The sequence below is a fragment of the Mesoplodon bidens genome (assembly GCF_964165515.1).
Source record: "Mesoplodon bidens genome assembly, chromosome: 8".
NCBI classification, from domain to species: Eukaryota; Metazoa; Chordata; class Mammalia; order Artiodactyla; family Ziphiidae; genus Mesoplodon; species Mesoplodon bidens.
Window position 1 is genome coordinate 105,182,857 of NC_138165.1, and position 21,062 is coordinate 105,203,918.

The window sequence follows — 21,062 nt, forward strand, 5'->3', positions numbered from 1 at the left end:
CTATGATAATGTAACTTAATTCCTTAGAATATCTGAATGAATCAGTGTAGATAAAATTAAAGATGGCAGATCCATACTGATAAAAGGCCTTTAACATATTCATGGAAATCAGTTAATTAGTCATGTATTACAAGTATTTCTAAATAATGCTTTGTAATATGTAACTATGATTTCAAGTCTTAAACCAAGTGATGAAATCTTTTTGCCTTGTGATAATTTGAGAAATTCAGCATTGTGAATAAGATAGCTATCGTTAGTAAATGAACTACTCAGGTTGATTATAAATCTGTTTTACAAACTGCCTGTCCCATCCTATCAGTTGGTTATGAAATCAACTTAGTGGGCTATGACTAGCATTTGAAAAGAGAGGGAAGGGAGCAGGGGACTAGGATAGAATAAAATAGAATGGAGAATGTCAGTGTAATTTTGCATAGTGAGGATAAGTGCTGTTTGGTGGTATTTTGTGTGTGTATCTGTGTGTATGTGATACATATTTTTTATGTATGAATATATGTGTGTCTTGAAATCAGAGAAATCTGTAAAAATGAGTTAGGTGACCTGGTGGCCTTGTGGTTGTTTAAATGACTGTACACACAGAATAGATAGTGGGAAGCAGCCGCATAGCACAGGGAGATCAGCTCAGTGCTTTGCGACCACCTAGAGGGGTGGAATAGGGAGGGTGGGAGGGAGGTGCAAGAGGGAGGAGATATGGGGACGTATGTATATGTATAGCTGATTCACTTTGTTATAAAGCAGAAACTAACACTACATTGTAAAGCAATTATACTCCAATAAAGATGTTAAAAAAAATAAAACTGCTAAGACTGATGTCAAAAAAAATTAAAAAATCAATGACTCTACACACAATACAAACTGATGGCCGGCTTTCATTGGAAGGTTCCAGTATTTGTACTGTGCTTTTAACAGGGAATAAAGGAAGACCTGTGTGACTTGCTGAACAGATTTGTATTTGACAGGAACCGGGTAAGGAAAGCTAATAATACTCTGGATAACAAACTAGAGATCCAAGAAAAAATTTTAAATGTCAAATGTATATTGAATCTAAATCAGAAGCAATTTAGTAGGAATAATTGTTCAGTCCAGCAGGTTATGTCCCAAAAGGCAGTAGTAAACAATGGGTGAGGGTGTGGTTCACTACAGAACATACAGGTCAATTATGTTGCTCAATAGAGAGCTGCCATGTAATGTATCAAAACTATGAATGGAGTTTAAGACTACATTTATGAAATCTATGGATAGGTAGTCTCGGATCATATGTGGAGTACAGGGTCTGGTTTGGAACACCACACTTTTAAGAGGAATGGTGACAAGCTGGAATCCTGGAGAATAACTGAGGGGAGTCCTCTGATTGAGTCAACTCCTTCAAGTTTTATCTTCTTTATCTGTAACAAAAGCACAACTGGATACATTTTATAGGAATTTGGCTGCCAACAGTGCTAAATGTAACGCAGACTGAATGGGAATATTATGGCTCTTGTTCCCAGACAGCTCACGGGCTAGCATGGTGATGGTAATTTAAATATTAATATGTCTGATTAGGCTGTTCAAAGTGCTTTGAGTTCTTCTTTCTACGTGACATCTAAAAATATTCTCAAATCACAGATTTATATTTTTGAAAAATATATCATTTAAATGTTTATTTGGCATCATCCTTATTTAACATGTATTTTAGTATAGTCACCAATTTATAAAGAATACATTCTGTACCACCCCACCCCCCAATAACTTAATTAGGTGGCTATTGGAGAAAGGTCACTAATTCATGTTACTATAGTGGATTTCTTGATTGATTTTTCCCACAACTAAGCAGTGCTAGTGTGAAAGTTGCCTCACTGTCAAACTGGATATCATAGTGAGGTTTGTTAAATTAGATTCTACTAGAACTAATTTCAGAAAAGGATACCATTGTTTAACTGTAAATAATGTCTGATATCTATAATATGAAATCTTGCATCATAGTCAGTATGCAGTTACAAGCCTGATAGGAAACCCAGAATTCGTAAAGAAAAAGATTATAGATAAAGCTATAAGAAAATGAGAACTTTGTACATTGACAAAAAGTTGGAATGCAAATGGCAAACTAACATATTTGCAAAAAAAAATAACAGCCAAAAGGATAATGTTCATAATTATAAGTATCCTATCAATCAATGAGAAAAAGACTCCAGAGCCAGTAGAATAATGGGCGTTAGAGATGTACAAACAATTTTGCTAAGGAAATACAAATGGATAATAGGCATGAAAATGCGTTCACTGTCATCAGTGATCAGCAATTCAGAGAATCAAGTTGATGTGTGGGGAAGAGAAGGAGGTCAAGAGAATAGCATTTTTAATCTGGCAGATTGGCAAAAATCAAAAGGGTTAGTAGGGCTGGTGTTGGTTGGCTGGTGAGGAAATAGCTGCCGTCATCCACTGTTGATGACAGCGTAAATTGGCATAAGCTTTTGGTACAAGTTAAAAAACATTTACAAGAGTAGTCCCATTCATGGCACTTATTTTAGTCCTGAGCAAACTACATTTCTTTTAAGCAACAAAAGATATTTGAAAACTATTATGGGGCCAATACTCAACTGGAGCAAAAAACAGATGTATAAGAGCAAACTTTTCTGCAGAAGCCAGGTTCAAGTTAGTGTGTGTGTGTGTGTGTGTGTGTGTATTTTTAAGGTTAAAATTTAAACTTACAAGAAAGAAGTCAGAGAGCTCTGAAACATGATGCAGTCTTAACTCCTAAGAATTACTTAGCTAATTCCAGTTTGGTTAAAATACTTCCAACCATATCTTTAAGTGAATTCTAGAACTGTTTAAGTGATTGTTTATATGTGCCCTGCCCTGTTCCAGAAAGGATTTAAGGTAGCTTGAAGTATTCTGTTGTACTTAATTATCATAATTTTAGTCTTGGAAATCCATAATGACTGCATGATACACTGAGATTACCCCAGTAAAACTTGACACTAGTAGTATGGTTCTCTCAAAAAGTGTTTGAGGTTTAACATGAGGTTCCTGTTTGTAAAATTAATACACAGATTTTTTTTTTTAACGAGAGCTGGTGCTTAAAAAAAATCCTTATAAAATTTCCTTTGTTTAAAAATTACTTTGTCTGAAGCAAAGCTCTCTCCTATAAGCAGGTGTCTCTTGCTTTGTTGTTCAAATAAAGAATGAACTTTATCATTAGAGCATATTTCATAAACATTCATAATTTGACATTCACATGTTTAGTGTGAGTAAAAGAAACTTTCAAGAGTTAATAGAAAGCCTATTAGAAGAACACAAAGTGAAATTATTTCTAAACATTGTATTTACTAAGCCCATTTCATTAAATTCTCAATCTGTAACTCATACATAACAAAAGCTATTAATTTAAAATAGGAATTTTTTCTAGAAATTTAAACTTATGGGAATACTATTAAAGATTGATTCACCTAGTGATTATTTACTACTTTTGATTACCAAAAACAATAAAAACAACAACAAAAAACAGAATTAATGGTCCATATGATGTATGTAATTGGTACATTTAGCTTTAGGGTCATGGAGAAAGTTCCACCAAGGATAGTCTACCCTAACCTACACTTCTAAATTCTGAAAATGTTAGAGATTTGAGGTCTCCAACAATCTCTCTTTTTAAAAAATGATCTGGAAAAAATATTAAGCATATGCCTAAAGAAGCTTTGTTTTAGTTAATATGACATTTCCCCAAAAGATAAGTGGCTGAAGAAGTTTGTGGTCACTCAGACCTATACATGTGTTTGGGAGATTTTAGTTGGAACTGGAAGGTAGTTCCTAGCTCTCTATGCAATACACTTCTGATATTTAATAGAAAAAAGGAACTTGGGTTGTCAACGATGAGCAATAAAAATCCTCTCCAAAGCATATGGAACAGAGATATGGGCCAATTTTTGTTTTTTGATATTGTAGGGTTTTTTTTCGGGGGGGGAGGGGACAGTCAAGGTATCCTTTTCATATTTATTTAACTCATAATAATCTTAGAAATTGCCTTTTATCTATTTAATCAGAATTTAAAGATCAATATTTTTAAAAAGACACTTTGTGAACATTTATTTCTGATTACTTTTTGATAATTGTCATACTTCCATGTTGTACATTTTGTGATACTTGATCTGTATGTAAGATGACAGGACAAATAAATACAAAGAGAATTTGAAGTCAAAAGACTTGCCTTGAATTCTGATGCACACGTTCAACATGGGATCTCAGGGCTGACCTTTTATGTGAATCTAAAGACGTACAGCAAGTATTTACCACAGAAATTGGGGAAAGTGGGAAGGGGTAGTTTCGTGGATAGAAAGTGTTGGATTTAGAGACTACACATCACAATATAATGCCCAAGTGATCAGTCAATTAAGTTCATTCTAATTTAACATTAATAAAAAGTCAATGCAAAAAAGTTGTGAAGATCCAAAACAGGATGGTTCTACAAATCGTGCCACAGTCTTGGGAACCCAGATCCACCCTTTCAGTATTTCATCTTGGTTAATTACATGAATCTATTAGACTTAGTCAGAATTTTGCCATGTTTATATTCATGGCACAAACAACATACAGGTGGCAACATATAGATTGGAACAGTTAAGTGAGCAGGTGTGGGTCCAACTTTGTACATAGCAATAGCTAGATTATAGGTGCTTACCTAGATTTCCTGCTCACTTATCCTCCAAGACCATCTAGGTGGCGGCCCCTAACCCTGTTCTGGCTGGGTTTCAGATTAAAACTTTCTGGTTAACTCCTGGTTTATGGTTCATGTATCAGTCATTTCTGTGGCCTTTTTTGTTTTAAGAACTGTTTTTCAGTTCCAGTCAATTCATGTGTCTGGAGTCTTATGCAAAGCAGTATGCCAAATGTTATGAGCATGTAACATGTTGGCTGGTATTCAGTTTGGCCACATTCAGTTTTGGGGCTTCCTGACTCATTGAGGGTGATACATATATAAATAATAAAAACACACTATAATCAAGATTTTGAAAGCTCAGGAGTGAGGAGGAAGATTACTGTGGGGGTCTTCATGGAGGAGCTGTTATTTAAAAGTGGAATCAGATATGGGCAGGATTTTGGACAAGTAGAGAAGGGGGGCATTCCCAAGGCGGGGATACTCATGCTGGCATTGCTGTAGTTTTCCAAGAATTTCAGGGAGGGGCACTGTAAGTCAGCTGTTGAAGGCATTGCCTGTGTACCTATTTCCTCTGTAGATACTTTTTCTGTGCCATCAGCAGATAAGTTTATTTATTGAATTACAGTGGACAAAATGACAACACGTATACATTGGAACAGTTAAGTAAGAGCTGTGAGACTATAGAGGAGAAAGGGTTGTTTTTATGTCAGAAACATGGTTTAAGGTGATAACTTTGCAGTTATACACAAATTTAACTTTGACCGTTTAGGCAAATAAAGGGAAAAAAGTGAAAGCAAAGCACAATGGACATACCAATTACAAGAAACATAACAATTCTTTAGAGTAAAAAATGTTCTCTATTACTGATTTTTAAAAATTATGAAAATGTTCAAGTATATTCAAGTACTGTAGTATAATGAAGTTCTAGCTCCAGCAGTTACTAATATTTTGCTCACCTTGTTTCATCTATTCCCCCTACCTTACTGTTAGGGAGGGGTGGTACTGTAGTATTTTGAAGCAAATCCCAAATCACCTATATTTCAGTATGTATGTCTTATTGATAAGGATATTTTTTACATACCTACTATATTATAATACCTAACAAAATTAACAGTAATTTCTTAATTATCCTACCCAGTATAATTTTCCTGACTTGCTCATGTATCTTTTGTGTAGTTGGTTTATTTGAATCAGGCTCCAGAGAAGAGCCATACATTTGACTATGTCTAGTGAGTTTCTTTTATTACTTAACATTCTCCACTGCCTTTCCTGCCCCCGCTCTGCTAATGCTATTTGATTTGCTGCAGAAACCCAATATTTGTCTTGTCCAGGGGCCCTTGTTCTGGGTTTGACTTGGTGACTCCATGTGATGTTTAACTTGTTCCTTCATCCCCTGTGTTTCCTGTAGACTGATAGGTCTAGGAACTTGATTAGATTCAGTTTTTTTTTAAGTGGAGGAAAGGAGATCAAATATTTTTATAGATGGACCTTTGTACTTCCTGTTGCATCCTATCATGAGACACATTGATGTCTGATTTTCCTATTTTTAATGATAGATCAGTGTTCCAAGTTATCAGCTCTGGTGTATCTACTATGAAGTTCTCCATCAACCTTTCACCTATGATTTTAATGGCTGTTGATAATTGTTGCCTAGATCCCTTATTTCATCAAGGATTACAAAATGATAATTTTCTACTTTTCTTTCTACATTTATTAACTATATGAATCTTCTATAAAAAACTTTCCCTTTCAACTATTTGGTTACCCTCAAATACAGGCTACGCAGTAAAGACAGGATAAATGTGCTATTCCCTTTCTTTTATTCACCAGTTTTGGGGGGTATTGAGTTGTTCTCACAAACTCTAAGGTGACCAATGAATTTTCTTTTTTAGTATTATAATTTTCATGGGTTTTAATGTTTTATATTAACTGTATTATGGTTACTTGTACTACTATTAAATACATAATTTATATATTGTATATGCAAATTTTAATTTGCATGCCAATTCATTGCAATAATTTTTCTTTTTTATGCCAAAATTGTACCATCTTAGGCCTGTGGGAGCCTTTCAGATTGGCTCCTGTGTCTTTTTTGGCAGGACCTCATCCATCTTTGCTTTCTGAGGTAACATGCCCTAGGCTTGGCTGATCTTATATATATTTTCCTGCTCCTTCATGGAGCCCTGGTTCCTTTTATTGGGAATGATCTTGTACTAATTTTTTTAATAGCACTTTTATAATCAGGAAAAAACTGTACATGTACATTGTAAATATTTAACATTAAGAAAAATTTAATATAGAACACACATTCTCACGACCCATTATTAACCTCTGATTTTTTTTCTCTTAGTCAACATATGTGTTTGCATATATAGAACACATGACTATTTTATATACATATATACACCCATATGTATATATGGTGCATATAAATATGTAAAAAAAATATGTATATGCACCTTTGTATCTAAAGTGTTTTCAGTTAAAAGGAATTGTGGGCACTTTTTCATGTCAGTAGAAATCTTCAGAAGAATTGATTTTTAAATGAGTTCACAGTGTTCAATTATATTTCCTGGGGCTTTTTCCCTTTTTTTCAACTGTCTTAAGTAACGGTTCAGCTGCCATCTTGGTACATATATCTAAGAGAAGCAGGTTTAAGAGAGAAGCATTTTTAAGTCTCCTGATACATAGTGAACATATTCATTGTCATATGAAAGACACTGGTTAATCTGATAGATGGTGCATTAAGAGTTGGAGTCAAAACCTTGGAAGTCCTTTCTCTTCCACTTTACTAACTAGCTTCATGGTGTTTGAACAAATTATTCAATATTTTTGTGCCTTAGTTTACTCATCTATAGAACAGAAAAAAAAAACTTAGTAATGAATCAAAAGAGTTCTACTCTTTCCTTGAGAATCAAAAGATAGTTTGCTCATTCTACAGATATTCTACAAGTATGTTCTAGACACTGTTCCAGTGTCTGGGTATACAACAATGAATGAGTGAAACAAACAGAGTCCTTTTCCTGGGACATGTATGTCAGGTAATGGTGACAAGTACTGGAAGAGCAATGAAGCAGGATAAGGAGATGAGATTGGGGAAAGGTGCTCTTTTGGAAACATTGGTCAGGGAAGGCCCTGTGAGTAAAATGAGGGAGAGAGCCATAGTGATCTGAGCAAAAAACTCTCCATGAACAGTATGGGGAATGTACTTAGGCCGGGCCCAGGAATGTCAAGCCAGACAGTGTGGCTAAAGCCTAGAGTGTAAGAGATGAGGACAGAGAGCAGTAGATCACAAGGAGCCTTGCAGGCCTTGGTCAGGAGTGTGGATTTTATTCTGAGTGAAGTGAGAGGTCATTGGGGGAGGGATTAAACAGAGAAGTGACGCGGCTTTGTAAACTGTGAAGTGTAGTACTGTAGGAGAGATCTTACATTATTTAAAATATTGCTACTATTACCACCATGGCAACCATCTGATTTACCATCTAGGCTATAAAAAAGTCAGTCTGACTCCTGCATAGTATCCAGTGTTGCACATCATTGGCCCCTGAAAGTCTGATCAAGATACATTAATTGCAAAGCACACTTTACAGGTCGTCTTGTATGCTCTTGAACACTTAATTTTGGTTTTGACATAGTTGATGATGAGCTATGTGTATGGTAGCTTTGATAATTAACCAAAGGTCCAGCTGCTTCTTAAAGCTATCCATGGTTTATTTTATTGGAGCTGAGTCATTGCATCTTATTTGCAGCTTAGAAGGGCATGTAGCCTATCCTTCCAAAAACTGAATCAAAACTTTTAGATGCAGGTTTTAAAAGGATAAGATCACTCATTTTATATTTCTATACAGTCTGTGTGGATACCTTTTTTAAAACCCATTTTGGCTCTGGAAACAGTAGTCATGAATCAGATTTTAGAAGGAAAAAAAATGCATGTAATTATGCTTAACTGCTGTTTATTCAGATTTTACCATATGCAGATGCTGTTCTAAACACTTGAAACACATGCAATTCTTATACCAAGTTGTTAGGTCGCTATTGTTTCTCCCATTTTGGAGATGAGGAAAGGGGGCTTAGAAAAGTCTAAGTCAGCTAAGGCACGGTGAAGCCAGGATTTGAACCCGGGTTATCTTTTTTTTTTTTTTTTTTTTGCGGTACGCGGGCCTCTCACTGTTGTGGCCTCTCCCGTTGCGGGGCACAGGCTCCGGACGCGCAGGCTCAGCGGCCATGGCTCACAGGCCCAGCCTCTCCGCGGCATGTGGGATCTTCCCGGACCGGGGCACGAACCCATGTCCCCTGCATCAGCAGGCGGACTCTCAACCACTGCGCCACCAGGGAAGCCCCCGGGTTATCTTTAAAGCCCATGTAATTAACTACTGTGCCTTATATAATTGCCCTACCTTACTATATGGGTAGTCTAGCACCTAACACAAGATCTAGCATGTTGTAGATATTTAATATTTATCTGAATCAAGTAACATTGACCCTAGAAGCAGGGGATTAGGTCTCAGAGCCAGCTATCTAAAAAATGGGTTCAGATGTTTACTACATTTCACACTTTCCCTGACTGCTTAATTAAGTACCTTGATAGTCCTGCAACAGTCTTATTATTGTATGTGGGAGTTTTTGTTAGCAGTTTTTGCATTTGACCATCAAGTTTATGAGTCAGATCTAACGTATATGTTAGCACAGAGTCCTGTGAACTCAACTGTCTAGGAACGTGTTGTCATTCAGGAGCTTTTCTGTATTGTCTTAAAACATATACACCCACATCCATATATGCCAGAATGTTGTCTTCTTGAGAGCAGCCACTCTTGGTGCCTTAAGTTTATATGGCACATAGTGAGCGCACGGTTGATACTTGAATGAATGAATGTCCTAATTAGTGGCTTATGGACCATTTGACTACTTTTCAGTATTTATCAGTAAATAGGTGACTAGAGTTAGCTGCATTTAGGGGTTAGGGGTATGTTGCACGAGCCCAAAGCAGTCAGATTGCCTAAGAAGGTCAGTGCCTAACAGTCCTAACCAGTGGTGTTACCCTTCTAGTTTCCCGGTGGGTGTTCTGTATGTTCTCCAGTGGTTTCTTGGTATGGAGCTTTGTACTCTGAGGAGTATTAACCTAACAGACCAGTGACTTGAAGTTTTTGTGCTTTGTAAGATGGAGGTGACCATTTCTGCTGTCATCGGGTCTCCATCTGTTTTAGAGAAAAGAGTAGAGTCCCCATGCAAAAGACCACAAATACAGAGCAAGTGATAAAAAGAAAAAAACATACCAAACTGTTAATGCTAGCTGTCCCTATAGGCTTTGCAGGTGATTTTCACTTTCTACCTTGAGCAGTCCTTTAATGTTTGAATTTTGCGTGATGAATAGTATAACCATTTTTTAAAAGCTAGAAGTTTAACACTCAGTGATGGACATAGATGCAAGAGTAGATAGAAAAACTTCAGTTATTCTGACTCCCAGCCTAGCCCTCCCCTCCCTACCCCAAGGATATAGAAGCTAGCTAAGGACTGTGCTTATGTGAACAGTGGCACAAAAAGCAACCCCACCCACCTTTTTAAAGTGATTTCAGTGGGTCAGTAAATGTCCCAGTCATCGTGGCAACCAGATTTTCAAGAACATCTCCTAGGGGTGATACTGGCCCCATTGACAACCACTGCCCTTTGTGGAGAATAGCGAGGGTCTACACTTGATGTCTGTAGGGACAGAGAGATTTAGAAAACAGAATTTTCTGAAATTGTGAACTGATTATATGGAAGAGTTAATGAGTGGAAAGAGTCTGCTGTGGTGACCAGGTTTTGTGATTGGGTGAACAATGGATCCATTCACTGTGAAGGGGAATTTAGAAAAATAGGCAGGACTTGGAGATGAGGTTTGAGTTGCCTTGAGGACATCTTTCGGGAGCAGTAGTTAGAAATGTAGGCTGATTGGTCGGGGCTGGAGGTAGATTTCAGGTTGTTGAAAACGTGGGTAGATGAGATCACTCAGAGAATATAGGGTAAGAAGACAGCCAAGATAGAACCTTAAAGGACATCACCATTGGAATAAAGTTGAGTCATTGAGTTAGAGGCAGAAAGAAAGGGCATTTGGAAAGACAGAAAAACAAATGCGTGAAACCTAAGGGGTGTAACAGTGCTAAATGTTCCTGCAAATTCCTTTCATGCAGGTTTAGCATGTTATTTCATAAATATTAATTTTAGTTTAAAAGCATGCTAAATTATTCCCCACCCCTGTCCTCCCTCCTCCCAATTTTCAAGTTAAATTTCTCCTCTAACTGTTCTTTACCTTTGGGATTCAGGCATACACCACTAACCAACCATCAGGAGCACGCTTACCGCCGGTGTGCGAGATGGTAGGCACGGGTTTCCACAACCCTCTAAATGCGGACAGCGGCTGGCGTTCTGCCAGTGGCATTGGTAGTTTTGACTCAGCCCAAGGAATCCTACTGAGGTTTATTATGAACGAATTTTTTTGAAGGGATGGGGAAATGAGTATTTGAAAACTAAATGAATTTTTTCAATTATAGTACGTATTTTTGTCCATTTTCTTCATGAACTCTAGTTATGTCTGAAACATAGTTTAGGCAAAACGTAGTTTAAGAAAAAATTTGAATGTACAGAATAGTTGAGTGACAATGAAAACCCATATATCCATTTAGATTTAAAAATTAAGATTTTTACCATACTTGCAAGTTTGTGGTACTCTGGCTTAGAGGTAGTTGGCATATTTAGGGAACAGAAAGGACCTCAGTGTGGCTGGACCTCTGTGTGAGCGAGCCTCTGTGGGCTGTGCGAGTTGGAGGTGGGTAAAGCTATGGTAGGGAATTTGGATTTTACCATAAGGGCAATGAAGAGTTATTGAAGGGCCTTACTCAGTGAACTCTTGCTGTTACTGTTCCCTGGAATTCTCTCAAACACGTATGACAAAGGAAGAAAGTGGGAACTGAGAGTCAGGCAGGTGAAAGGTGTCTTCTAACCATCTTATCCCTTGTTTAACCATTGCTACTTCCAGCTTTGGCATCTCCATACTCTTGGGATTGTCAGTTCCAAAACTCAGACATGTACCTGAGTGTTTCACATCCTTCAAGGAGACAGGACCCTGTGAATAGTTCTGCTTGATGGTGGACCAGGCCCCTTTCAAGGCACCGTCTCCACTCCTGGGAGAAAGCAGTGTGGGCTGGAGAGTTCACTCTCAGTCGTGCCTTTGCTATCATTTGAGCACTGTTGGAAGGTCATGAGTTGTTCTGTGAAGGGATTCACTTCTATTGCTTGTAAGGAGACTGAAGCTTCATGCTCAACCCTTAAACTAAGTTTGTATGTGGTTCCAAATCTTCATGTGGATTTCAGGTGGTTCTTTATTGTCTCTAAAATTAGTTAGTGATTCATGAAATCTAGGTTAGTCATCCATATTTTTTTTAGCTGTGGATGTGTGTGCACATGCACATGTATGTAACATTAAATAGCTTTCTTACTTATAGATCATGATCAAAGTTTGCTGGTTTTATTGGCTCTCACTTTGGAGATGAGTAAGATTAGTAAATTGGCAGCCTTACTTTTCTGTGTCATTCAGCCTTCCGTGGAAATGTTTTATGAATCGTACTTTTTATGTATTAAGGCTAGATTGTTTTATATTATTCATTGATTTCTTTACACTTAGTTTTATGTTTATCAAATTATACATGTGAAATTGAAGGATGCAAATAGTTACAAAAAGGGCTTGTAAGAAAAAATACCAGTCCCCTACTCTCTTCCTGCTCCCCAGAGGTACTCCCTCTTTTGATCAATTGTTTTGGGATCTTTCTCCCCATCTTTAATGAACATGCTTATATGATACATCCATGATTTCACCATATTACTTGTAACATTTGCCTCAATAGCTGCTTTTGTTTTCTTTATTAAAGTCAGTAACACAATAAATACTTAGTAGCTCTGTCCATATTAATCTAACATGTTTATTAAAACTTTTATTTCTTAAAGCATTTTTCAGCCTTTTAGCAATGTTCTAGGCACATGTATTGGCTACCTACTTGGTCATCACTTAGCAGCCATTCATGAATTTTAAACTTTTCTATGTTTTCAATTAATTATTTAAGAAGTTGGAACACTGAGTGGCATACATTAGCATAAGCTTAATGCAAAGCAAACTTAGACATAAGAAACAAATTCTAATGCAGAAGTTTTAAGGGGTATTATTTCCTTGTTTTTGACCCCCCAAATCTTAGTTGTGTTGATTAAGAATTGGTGGATTTGAGGACGTAAATGAAAGAAATAAAAGGATTTGTTTAATTATTGCACTCAGGCTTTAAAGTAAGAACTATATGATACAGTTTTTATTTATACATTTTATAATAAAGTTATTTATATAGTTCTTATATTTATTCTTTTACTTTTTAATTATACTTAGCTGTATTTTTTTAAACAATAAATAAAAAGAATATTTAAAGCGTGTGTATGAGGGACGGGGAGGGCAGAGAGAAAATACAAGCATGTCATGAACAGCTTCAGCATTGGGATTGGATTGGAATCTGCTGAGGAGTGTCCACTTCTTGTTTTGGGTACTTGTTACTAACTGTATTTCCTCAAAGTATAGTTTTTGTTTGTTTGTTTGTTTGTTTTGCGGTACGCAGCCCTCTCACTGTTGTGGCCTCTCCCGTTGGGGAGCACAGGCTCCGGACGCGCAGGCTCAGCGGCCATGGCTCACGGGCCCAGCCGCTCCGCGGCATGTGGGGTCTTCCCGGACTGGGATACAAACTCGTGTCCCCTGCATCGGCAGGCGGACTCTCAACCACTGCGCCACCAGGGGAGCCCAAAGTATAGTTTTATTAGTTTATACGTTCTGCAGAATCTTGGCTGCCTAGTGTATTAATTAAGAGGAATGATTGTGTCATGCTTCCCCTTTCCCTCACAAAAGCATTTTATATACGTATTCTCTTCTGCAGCTGTACTCTTTTTGCTATGACCAATATTTGGTGTGTGGTAGGACTTTTTTTTTTTTTGTAGGACTTTTTAAAACCCCCTTTGCCCTGGAAAGTCACTTCTTCCACCATTGAGCCAGAGCTGAAAATATCTCTGTTGCATGGCACCCTAACATTTCCTGCAAAATTCCATTAAACATTCCCACCCTTTACCCAGCATTGACTTGTAGCATCACTGCTATTATTTGTGGAGTACAAATAGGGAAGATTATATTTTCATAGGACTTACCGTGAGTGTGAATCCACTCTGTTTATAGAGAAGCAGGCTGCATTGCCCCCTACCCTTCTTCAAAAAAATAAAATAAGTTAAATAAATAAATAAATAAAAAGAAAAAAGTAATGGAAAAGAATGATGCAGAATTTGGGTCCCATCTTGCCAGGTAATCAGAGAGAAAATATAACAGCCACCTGTAGTTGATCCAAACTTCTTGTCGTAGAAAAAATATTTAAAAGTAAATTTAGAACCTGTGTTTGAGGACATTTCCCTTTGGATAATGAAGATGTGGTTTTAATGTGATCAAAAGAGGATTTATAAGCTGACAGAAGGTGAACTATATAGGTGATATTTGGGTATAGAGATTGGTCAAAACAGATCATATCAAAACATGTCAAGAAATAACATACTTGTTCATGATTTAGTTGTAAGCTTCTTGTTAGCATTCATTTGCATGTTCTTTCCCCTAAATGTTTATTTGTAAACAGATATGCAGTTCACTGTATCTCATACTTTAGAGAAAAAAACATTCCAATACTTTGTTCCAGTGAAGTCTTAGGCATAGGTCAAAGGAAGTGTTATGATGCTATTCAACAGAGATATTTTATGTTGATGGGGAAAAAAAACCAAAGTACGGTTGAGGTATCTGAGACCCACCTCTCCCCACTTTGGCAGAGGTGGGCAGTGGGTGCCAGGGATGGTTAAATACAGGAGTTTGGAACTTCACAGTTTGAAAATCACTCATCTAAGTGATCTATAAGGTTCTTCGGAAAAGTGTTGTCTTTTGGTATCTTATATGATATTATTTAATGCCTGTGAGTGTAACTTAGTTTATTTAGTGAAAGAAATTGTAACTTCTGACATGTTCCCAAGTTACTTTCATTGCTTATCTTGTTAACTTTGTTTTTTCATGGTGACTTTCTGGAATAGTCGATGTCCTCCTTTTGCATGATGTAATATTGTGGTTTATGCGGTTGAAATGTTGTTTTCTGCTACCTGCAAAATTTTAAGAACTTCCAGAAGTTCATTGTCCCCAGACTTTGTCAAGTGAGTTCCTTCATGGGATATAGTCATATCCAGGCAGAAAAAGTACATGTTGAAACCGTCACTTAAAGAATTTGAGGATCTGATGGGAGATTTGTCCAAGGCTCTGTCCAGGGTTCTCTCCAGCCCTGAGACCATAGGATTGATGGAAGAGGAGGAAGGGTGTACCCACAGGATGCTTAGGAGGAAGCAGCATCAGCATGAACACTGGAAAAGGCGCATCTGGAGAGACCTAAAGAGTGGGTCTGTTGCTAGTGCTTTTTGGCTAAGCTCCTTACCTAACTTTTTACCTCAGTTTCCTCAACTGTGAAATAGAGATATCTATTAATTGGAGGTATAGTGTGGTGATTAAGGACGCTTTGAATCAAGACAGACCTGAGCTGGTTTTACCCCTTAGTACCTTGAGGCAGTTTCTTAATTCAGTTTCTTCGTTCAGCGTTACCTGTAAATGAGAGTAGAATAATGTCCTTGGGGAATTGTTTGAAAAGATCCCATAGATGATGGATTCAGTTGCTTAATAGGGGGCCCGGCAGTGCTAGTTACCCTCCATCATCAGCACCATCATGTTCCTCCTCAAATGGGTGGTTAGGAGAGCAGGGGATTAAAAAGGTATTTTGAAAAGTACAAAGTGTTCTGTAATTTTATTATCATTTCTCATATATTTGTGGGTTTCCTAGTCGTGATTTTGAAAGCGATGTAAAGTAACTTTCTCAAACACTGTTTTTCTTCTCAGATTAGGGTTTAGAAAGTATGTCTTCTATCCACCTCACTTTTTCTCACTTGTACCATGTGCTGTGTCCCCAGGTGAAGCAGGCAGAGCGCAGTGAGGCACCGGTCGCTGCCGCCATGCCGTTCCCATTTGGAAAATCTCACAAATCTCCTGCAGACATCGTGAAGAACCTGAAGGAGAGCATGGCCGTGCTAGAAAAGCAAGACATTTCTGACAAAAAAGCAGAAAAGGTATGTATTTGGCTTTTTTTAATATTTTTAATCTTTTGATTAGGAGCAAACGTAAGACAAGTTATGAGGTGATTTCTAAAGATCAGTAAATCCCAATTTGGGTTTATTTGGGGTTTTTAAAATTTAGTCCTAAAGTGGCATTTGCTGGTGCTTAAACACCACGTGTTTTCTCCTGTACTACCATCTAACAAATACATTTTTAACTTTTTTCTCAGTTTTTCATTTGAGGTTTTCAATTTTATTAAAAATTTTTTTTCATTGTTGATGTAGTTTATCTCATTTCTGAAATCAGTGTTTCTACTGGTAGTCCTCTTAGGGAGATAACCTCTCCTGATTTTCTTTTTGTGTTCTCTGTATCCATGACAAGTATCTTCTTCTACCCAGTCACCACAGTCCAAAACCTGACTTTCATACCAGTCTATCCCCCCCACAAAAAAATCATCTTTCAATAAATAGTATGGACCTCTACTTCCTAAGGGGTTTATGAATTGATCCCGACTTCCATTCCTACTTCACAAAAATTCTCATGACCTTTCTTATGGACCTCAGCGGTAGCCTCTTTAGGGCTCTTTCTGAAATATCTCCCCTGCTTTAAACCTTCAGTTCAGCCTTCTCACGTAGCACACGAGACCCTTTGTGACCTGGCCTGTGCTTCTCTAGGTGAATTTCAACCCCTTTCTCCCTTTTTCTGTATGCTCTAACAATCTCAGCTTGTCTCTGTTCATTGAAAGCAATTAATAGCAAACAATTAGCCATACTGTCTTTGTCTTGTTTTCACCCCTGCACCATTTTCCCCTCAGCCCCCATTCAGTTTTCAGAACCACCCAATTCATTTTTTTCCTGTATGGCTTCCCAGAATATTCCCTCTCCTGGCCTTACCCTTACCCTCTAAAATGAATCTACCATTTGGCCACCTCCTTTGGAAATGGCAGGAGTGCTGCCATCTTCAACATGATTTTATTTGTGCCATATTTTTGTCTTCCTTACTAGACCTTGAGCTCTTTGACCCATGTGTCATTTCTGGCCCACCTGTGCCCTCCACAGTACCTGTCTCCCATGGGCTGGATGCCTGATGATGCATTGGATGAGTGTTTGATTGGAACAGGATTTTCCATCCTATCTTTTATTTTAGCAGGTTGTTTTTGTTTTGAGTTGACACTTAAACTGCTTAATTTCTACCATCTTTTTAAGTCTAAGACTGTGGTTTACCTGTATTCTTATAAAGAAAGGAATTTCGCACTCATGGGATTAAGATTTGTAATTATAGGCTATTTAGTTGTATCTTTCTGTCATTGGAAGCAATCTACAATTAGTGAAATTTTCTATAATTCAACTTTACTTTAGATCTTCCATGGAAATTCTAGACAGTTTCTTGCATACCTTAGTAAGAGATGTAGATAAATGTTAATAATATGATGAAACTAACTTCTTTTAAAGATGGCTGTTATGTTATTTTGGTTGAAGTATATAAAGAAAATCTGGCCTCATACAGATGCATAATTGGAAAAGAGAGGAGTATTTTAATAGCCTTTCAGATAATTTTGAGTGTTTTTTGATACCACAGCAAAATTCAGCAGTTGATAGTTTCTTGGTTGTAATAGACTCAAACTGTATAAATGAACTTTCCATACTCAGTACTTTGAAAAGGTCCTTTATCCATGCACGACTTTGTAACATGCACTGGTCATTTAGAAACTATTGGATCACTGAGTTACATACATCTTCCAAACGTTGACACATTATCCAATATCAAAAATTCACATTTTAAAATATCACCACTGTGATCTCATCAGAAAAGTATAAGTTTTGGAAAGTGGTCAAACTTACTTATGTTGTATTCAAATTTCAAAATTCAAATCTGGCAACAAATACTGTTTGTTGGTTGTTTTCCTTAAGGAGACAGGTTCACTTTGTTTATTTTTGAGAAAATGTCTGCCAAATATACAAGCCGGAATAATTTGTCAGTTTTTCTTTCAAGGAAAAGTGATGTTCCATAAAGAAAATAGTTTGTTCAGCTCATAGCTCAAACATTATCATACAAGTACTTTTCTTCAAGACAAGCAGTCATACTTCAGTAAGGGGCACAAGGTGCTTTATGTGTACTTCCTATTTATCATACCAAGTGTTAAAAAGTTGTATGTATACTCAGGTCAAAATTTAATAAAATGAATTTTTTTCCTGCTTTCTCATGACACTCTTAAGTGAAACCTTTTTTTTAAGCTGAGTGCGTGATGATGAAAACTACAACGATAACTACTACAGTTTGTTGTCACTGCCTTGACTCAGGCTAGAGGTCAACACCATCAGTGCAAATGGCAACAGTGGAAAAAGGCACATTATGTGTTTACATCGATATGAAAACAGTTTTGACCTCATGGACCCCTTGAAAGGGTCTCAGGGAACCTTTTTTGGTAAGACAGAGTTTGAGAATTCCTGCTCTAAACCTAAGCAAGAATAGACCTCCTGCTAAATAAAGCAAAGAAAATTATGAATTTGAAAAATAAATTTTATTTCAAAGGAAGGGGACAACTCTGAAGATTGAAGAGCAATCAATGCAAATTACTTATCCTGAAATAGATTAGAAATAGGGAGGAAAACCCTGAACTTTCTCATTTCACTGTCTTATCAAGCTTCAGAAGGAAATAGTACTAATGCAAATGGTGAAGAGGGAATGAGACCTGCAAACAATGGAAGATGAAAATATAACCTCTAAATTAAAAACCATGAAAAGCAACTTCGACATCAAACTTAAGACTGAAAACTTGAATGTAGTCCCATTAAAACCAGGGTGCTTGCTATGACTTTTTATCTAGAGTGGTTCTGGAAATTCTAGGCAACACATAAAGAAACGGTTTAGAAATAAAAAACACAGCTACTTCAAATAAAGAGGGGAAATTACAATGTTGAGATATTCATATATCTTTACAAAACACAAGAGAATCAGTGTGAAAATTAGAGTTCACTAGGGCAGCTAAATACAAAATTCACAGCTTCCCTAAATACCATCAAAACGATCTAGAAATTGTAATTTTAAAAAAAGTTTTATTTACAGTAGCAACAAAAAAATAAGGTGTCTGGGAATACTTTCATCAGGAAGTATGCAGAACCTATATGAAGAGAACTATAAAACCTTATTCAGAGGTACAAAAGAATACTTGGTCCATGTTATTGGATGGAATATAGTTGAGATGCCATTTCTTATCAAATTAATTTTTAAGCTTAAAGCAGTTCCATTCAAATCACAGCAGGATCTTTTTGTACCTTGCCAAAAAATGATTCTGAAGTTGTGGAAGAGTTAATAAAATAGCTACAAAGTTGTGCTGGAATTTAAGGAATATGAATTCTACTTTGTTTTGAAGCAAAACACACATTTCACACATCCACTCACAGTCTTTCCAATCATGGTTAATGATACGCCACCCTTCTAGTTGTTCAGGCCAAAAGTCTTGAGTCATCCGTGACTCCTTTCACACTTCCCAGATTCAATTCATGAGCAAATACATCCACTTTATTGCGGGTGGGGGGTGGGAAGGGGGATGTTAAAAAGCCAGACTCTCATGACCACTTCACCCCGTTTTCTTAGTTACCACCTGGGTCTGAGCTACCATTATCTTTGCTGTGGATTACTGCAGTATTCTTCTAACTGATCTCCCTTGCCTTTCCACAACCATAGTGATTCTTTCAAAACATGAGTCAAATAATATTTTCCTTAGAGTAAAAGTCAAAATCCTTAACAAGGGCTGAACTAAGTTCTACAGGTCAAATCCTGCCTAGGCCTGTTTTTGCAAGGCTCATGAGCTAAGAATGGTTTTTACATTTCTAAAGGGTTGGTTTAAAAAGCAAAGAAGATTATGCAACAGAGACTTTATGTGGCCTATAAAGCTTAAAATATTTCCTGTCTGGTGCTTTTACCAAAAAATAAATGCCCACTCTTGCCCTGGTCAGTCAGGCCCGTGACCTCAATGGTCCCTTCTCCTAGTATTCCCCCCACATTGGCTTGCTTTTCCTTGTGTACTTCAGTCACACTCCTGCCCTGTGGCTTTTGCATTGGGCTGTCCCCTTTACCTAGAATGTTCTTTCCCCAACTCTCTGCTTGGCTAACTCCCTTATTGCCTTCAAGTCTTTGCTTAAATGTCACTTTTCACCCAACCCCCTATTTAAAATGCAGCCTATTCCCCGGCATTCCTGTTCCCCCGGTCTTGCTCTGGTTTTCTGTGTATCACTTAACACCTTTAATATACTTAATGATTTTTTTTTTTTTACTAGTTCTTCCCTCTGTTAGAACATAAGCCTTCCAAAGACAGCTCAATAATTATTTTTTATTTATTGAAAATGGAATACAGAGTTAACATAGTTCTGTCAAGGTAACTCTTCTAAACTCTTAATTTCTACTGAATAGGATAAAACACGTATTACTGAGAGTGTCGTAATAATTTGTATGTTGAGTTTATGACCCAATAAGAGGGTATCCCAGCCAGATATCTTCTGAATTCTATGATGGTGGCCAAGTATCACATTCCCTTGTAGTGCTACCACCCACAGAAATAGTGAGATAAATGACCCTTCTCAAGAGGTCTACCCTTTTGGTCCTAGTATCTTCCATATAGTTTTGTGTTTATTAATTATCTTGCCCTGTAGTTCAGGATGCTTAGTGGACACTTTTCATGATTGGATGAATAATTATACCCAGTGGATCTGATTAGTGGATAACTCTGAGCACCTAGGCAGGGTTTTGGTGATCTGTTGCAGGATACTGTCCCCAACTTTAAACTTTTAATAACATTTATTGTCACTGATTTATCTGAGGAGAATTAAAAGGTTTAATTAGCAGAGCTTGTGAATGATAAAAATTGGAGAAGGATAGAAAACTCTATAGGTGACTAAATCAGGCACCAAAGAAGGGTCAATTAGCTGGGGGTAGTGGGGCAGGAGTTGGAGGAAGGACATGATTGTAACTGATAAAATGCAGTAAAGATAAAAGTATAGCTCTGTACTAGGGTCTAAACAGATGAGATACCAAAGGAGAAAATACAACATAATCACTAAAAATATTTGCTTAAACCAAAAGAAGGCAGAAAAAGAGGGGAAAATGACTTTAAGGAACAGATGGAACAAATGGAAAACAAAAAGCAAGATGATAAACTCAAATGTACCATATCAATAATCACATTAAGTATAGATGGTCTGAACACCCCAATTAAAAGGCAGAGATTGTCAGGTT

General features: G+C 37.1%; 1 protein-coding gene across 1 annotated transcript in view; it reads left to right on the top strand.

Annotated features, from left to right (window-relative positions):
• CAB39 (calcium binding protein 39) overlaps nucleotides 1-21,062 on the top strand; it is an 87,839-nt gene that overhangs the window by 20,711 nt on the left and 46,066 nt on the right. The window contains exon 2 of the mRNA XM_081242233.1: nucleotides 15,686-15,841. Coding sequence (XP_081098359.1) covers nucleotides 15,728-15,841 — 114 coding nt within the window. The 5' untranslated portion in view covers nucleotides 15,686-15,727. The remainder of the gene's footprint in view (nucleotides 1-15,685; nucleotides 15,842-21,062) is intronic.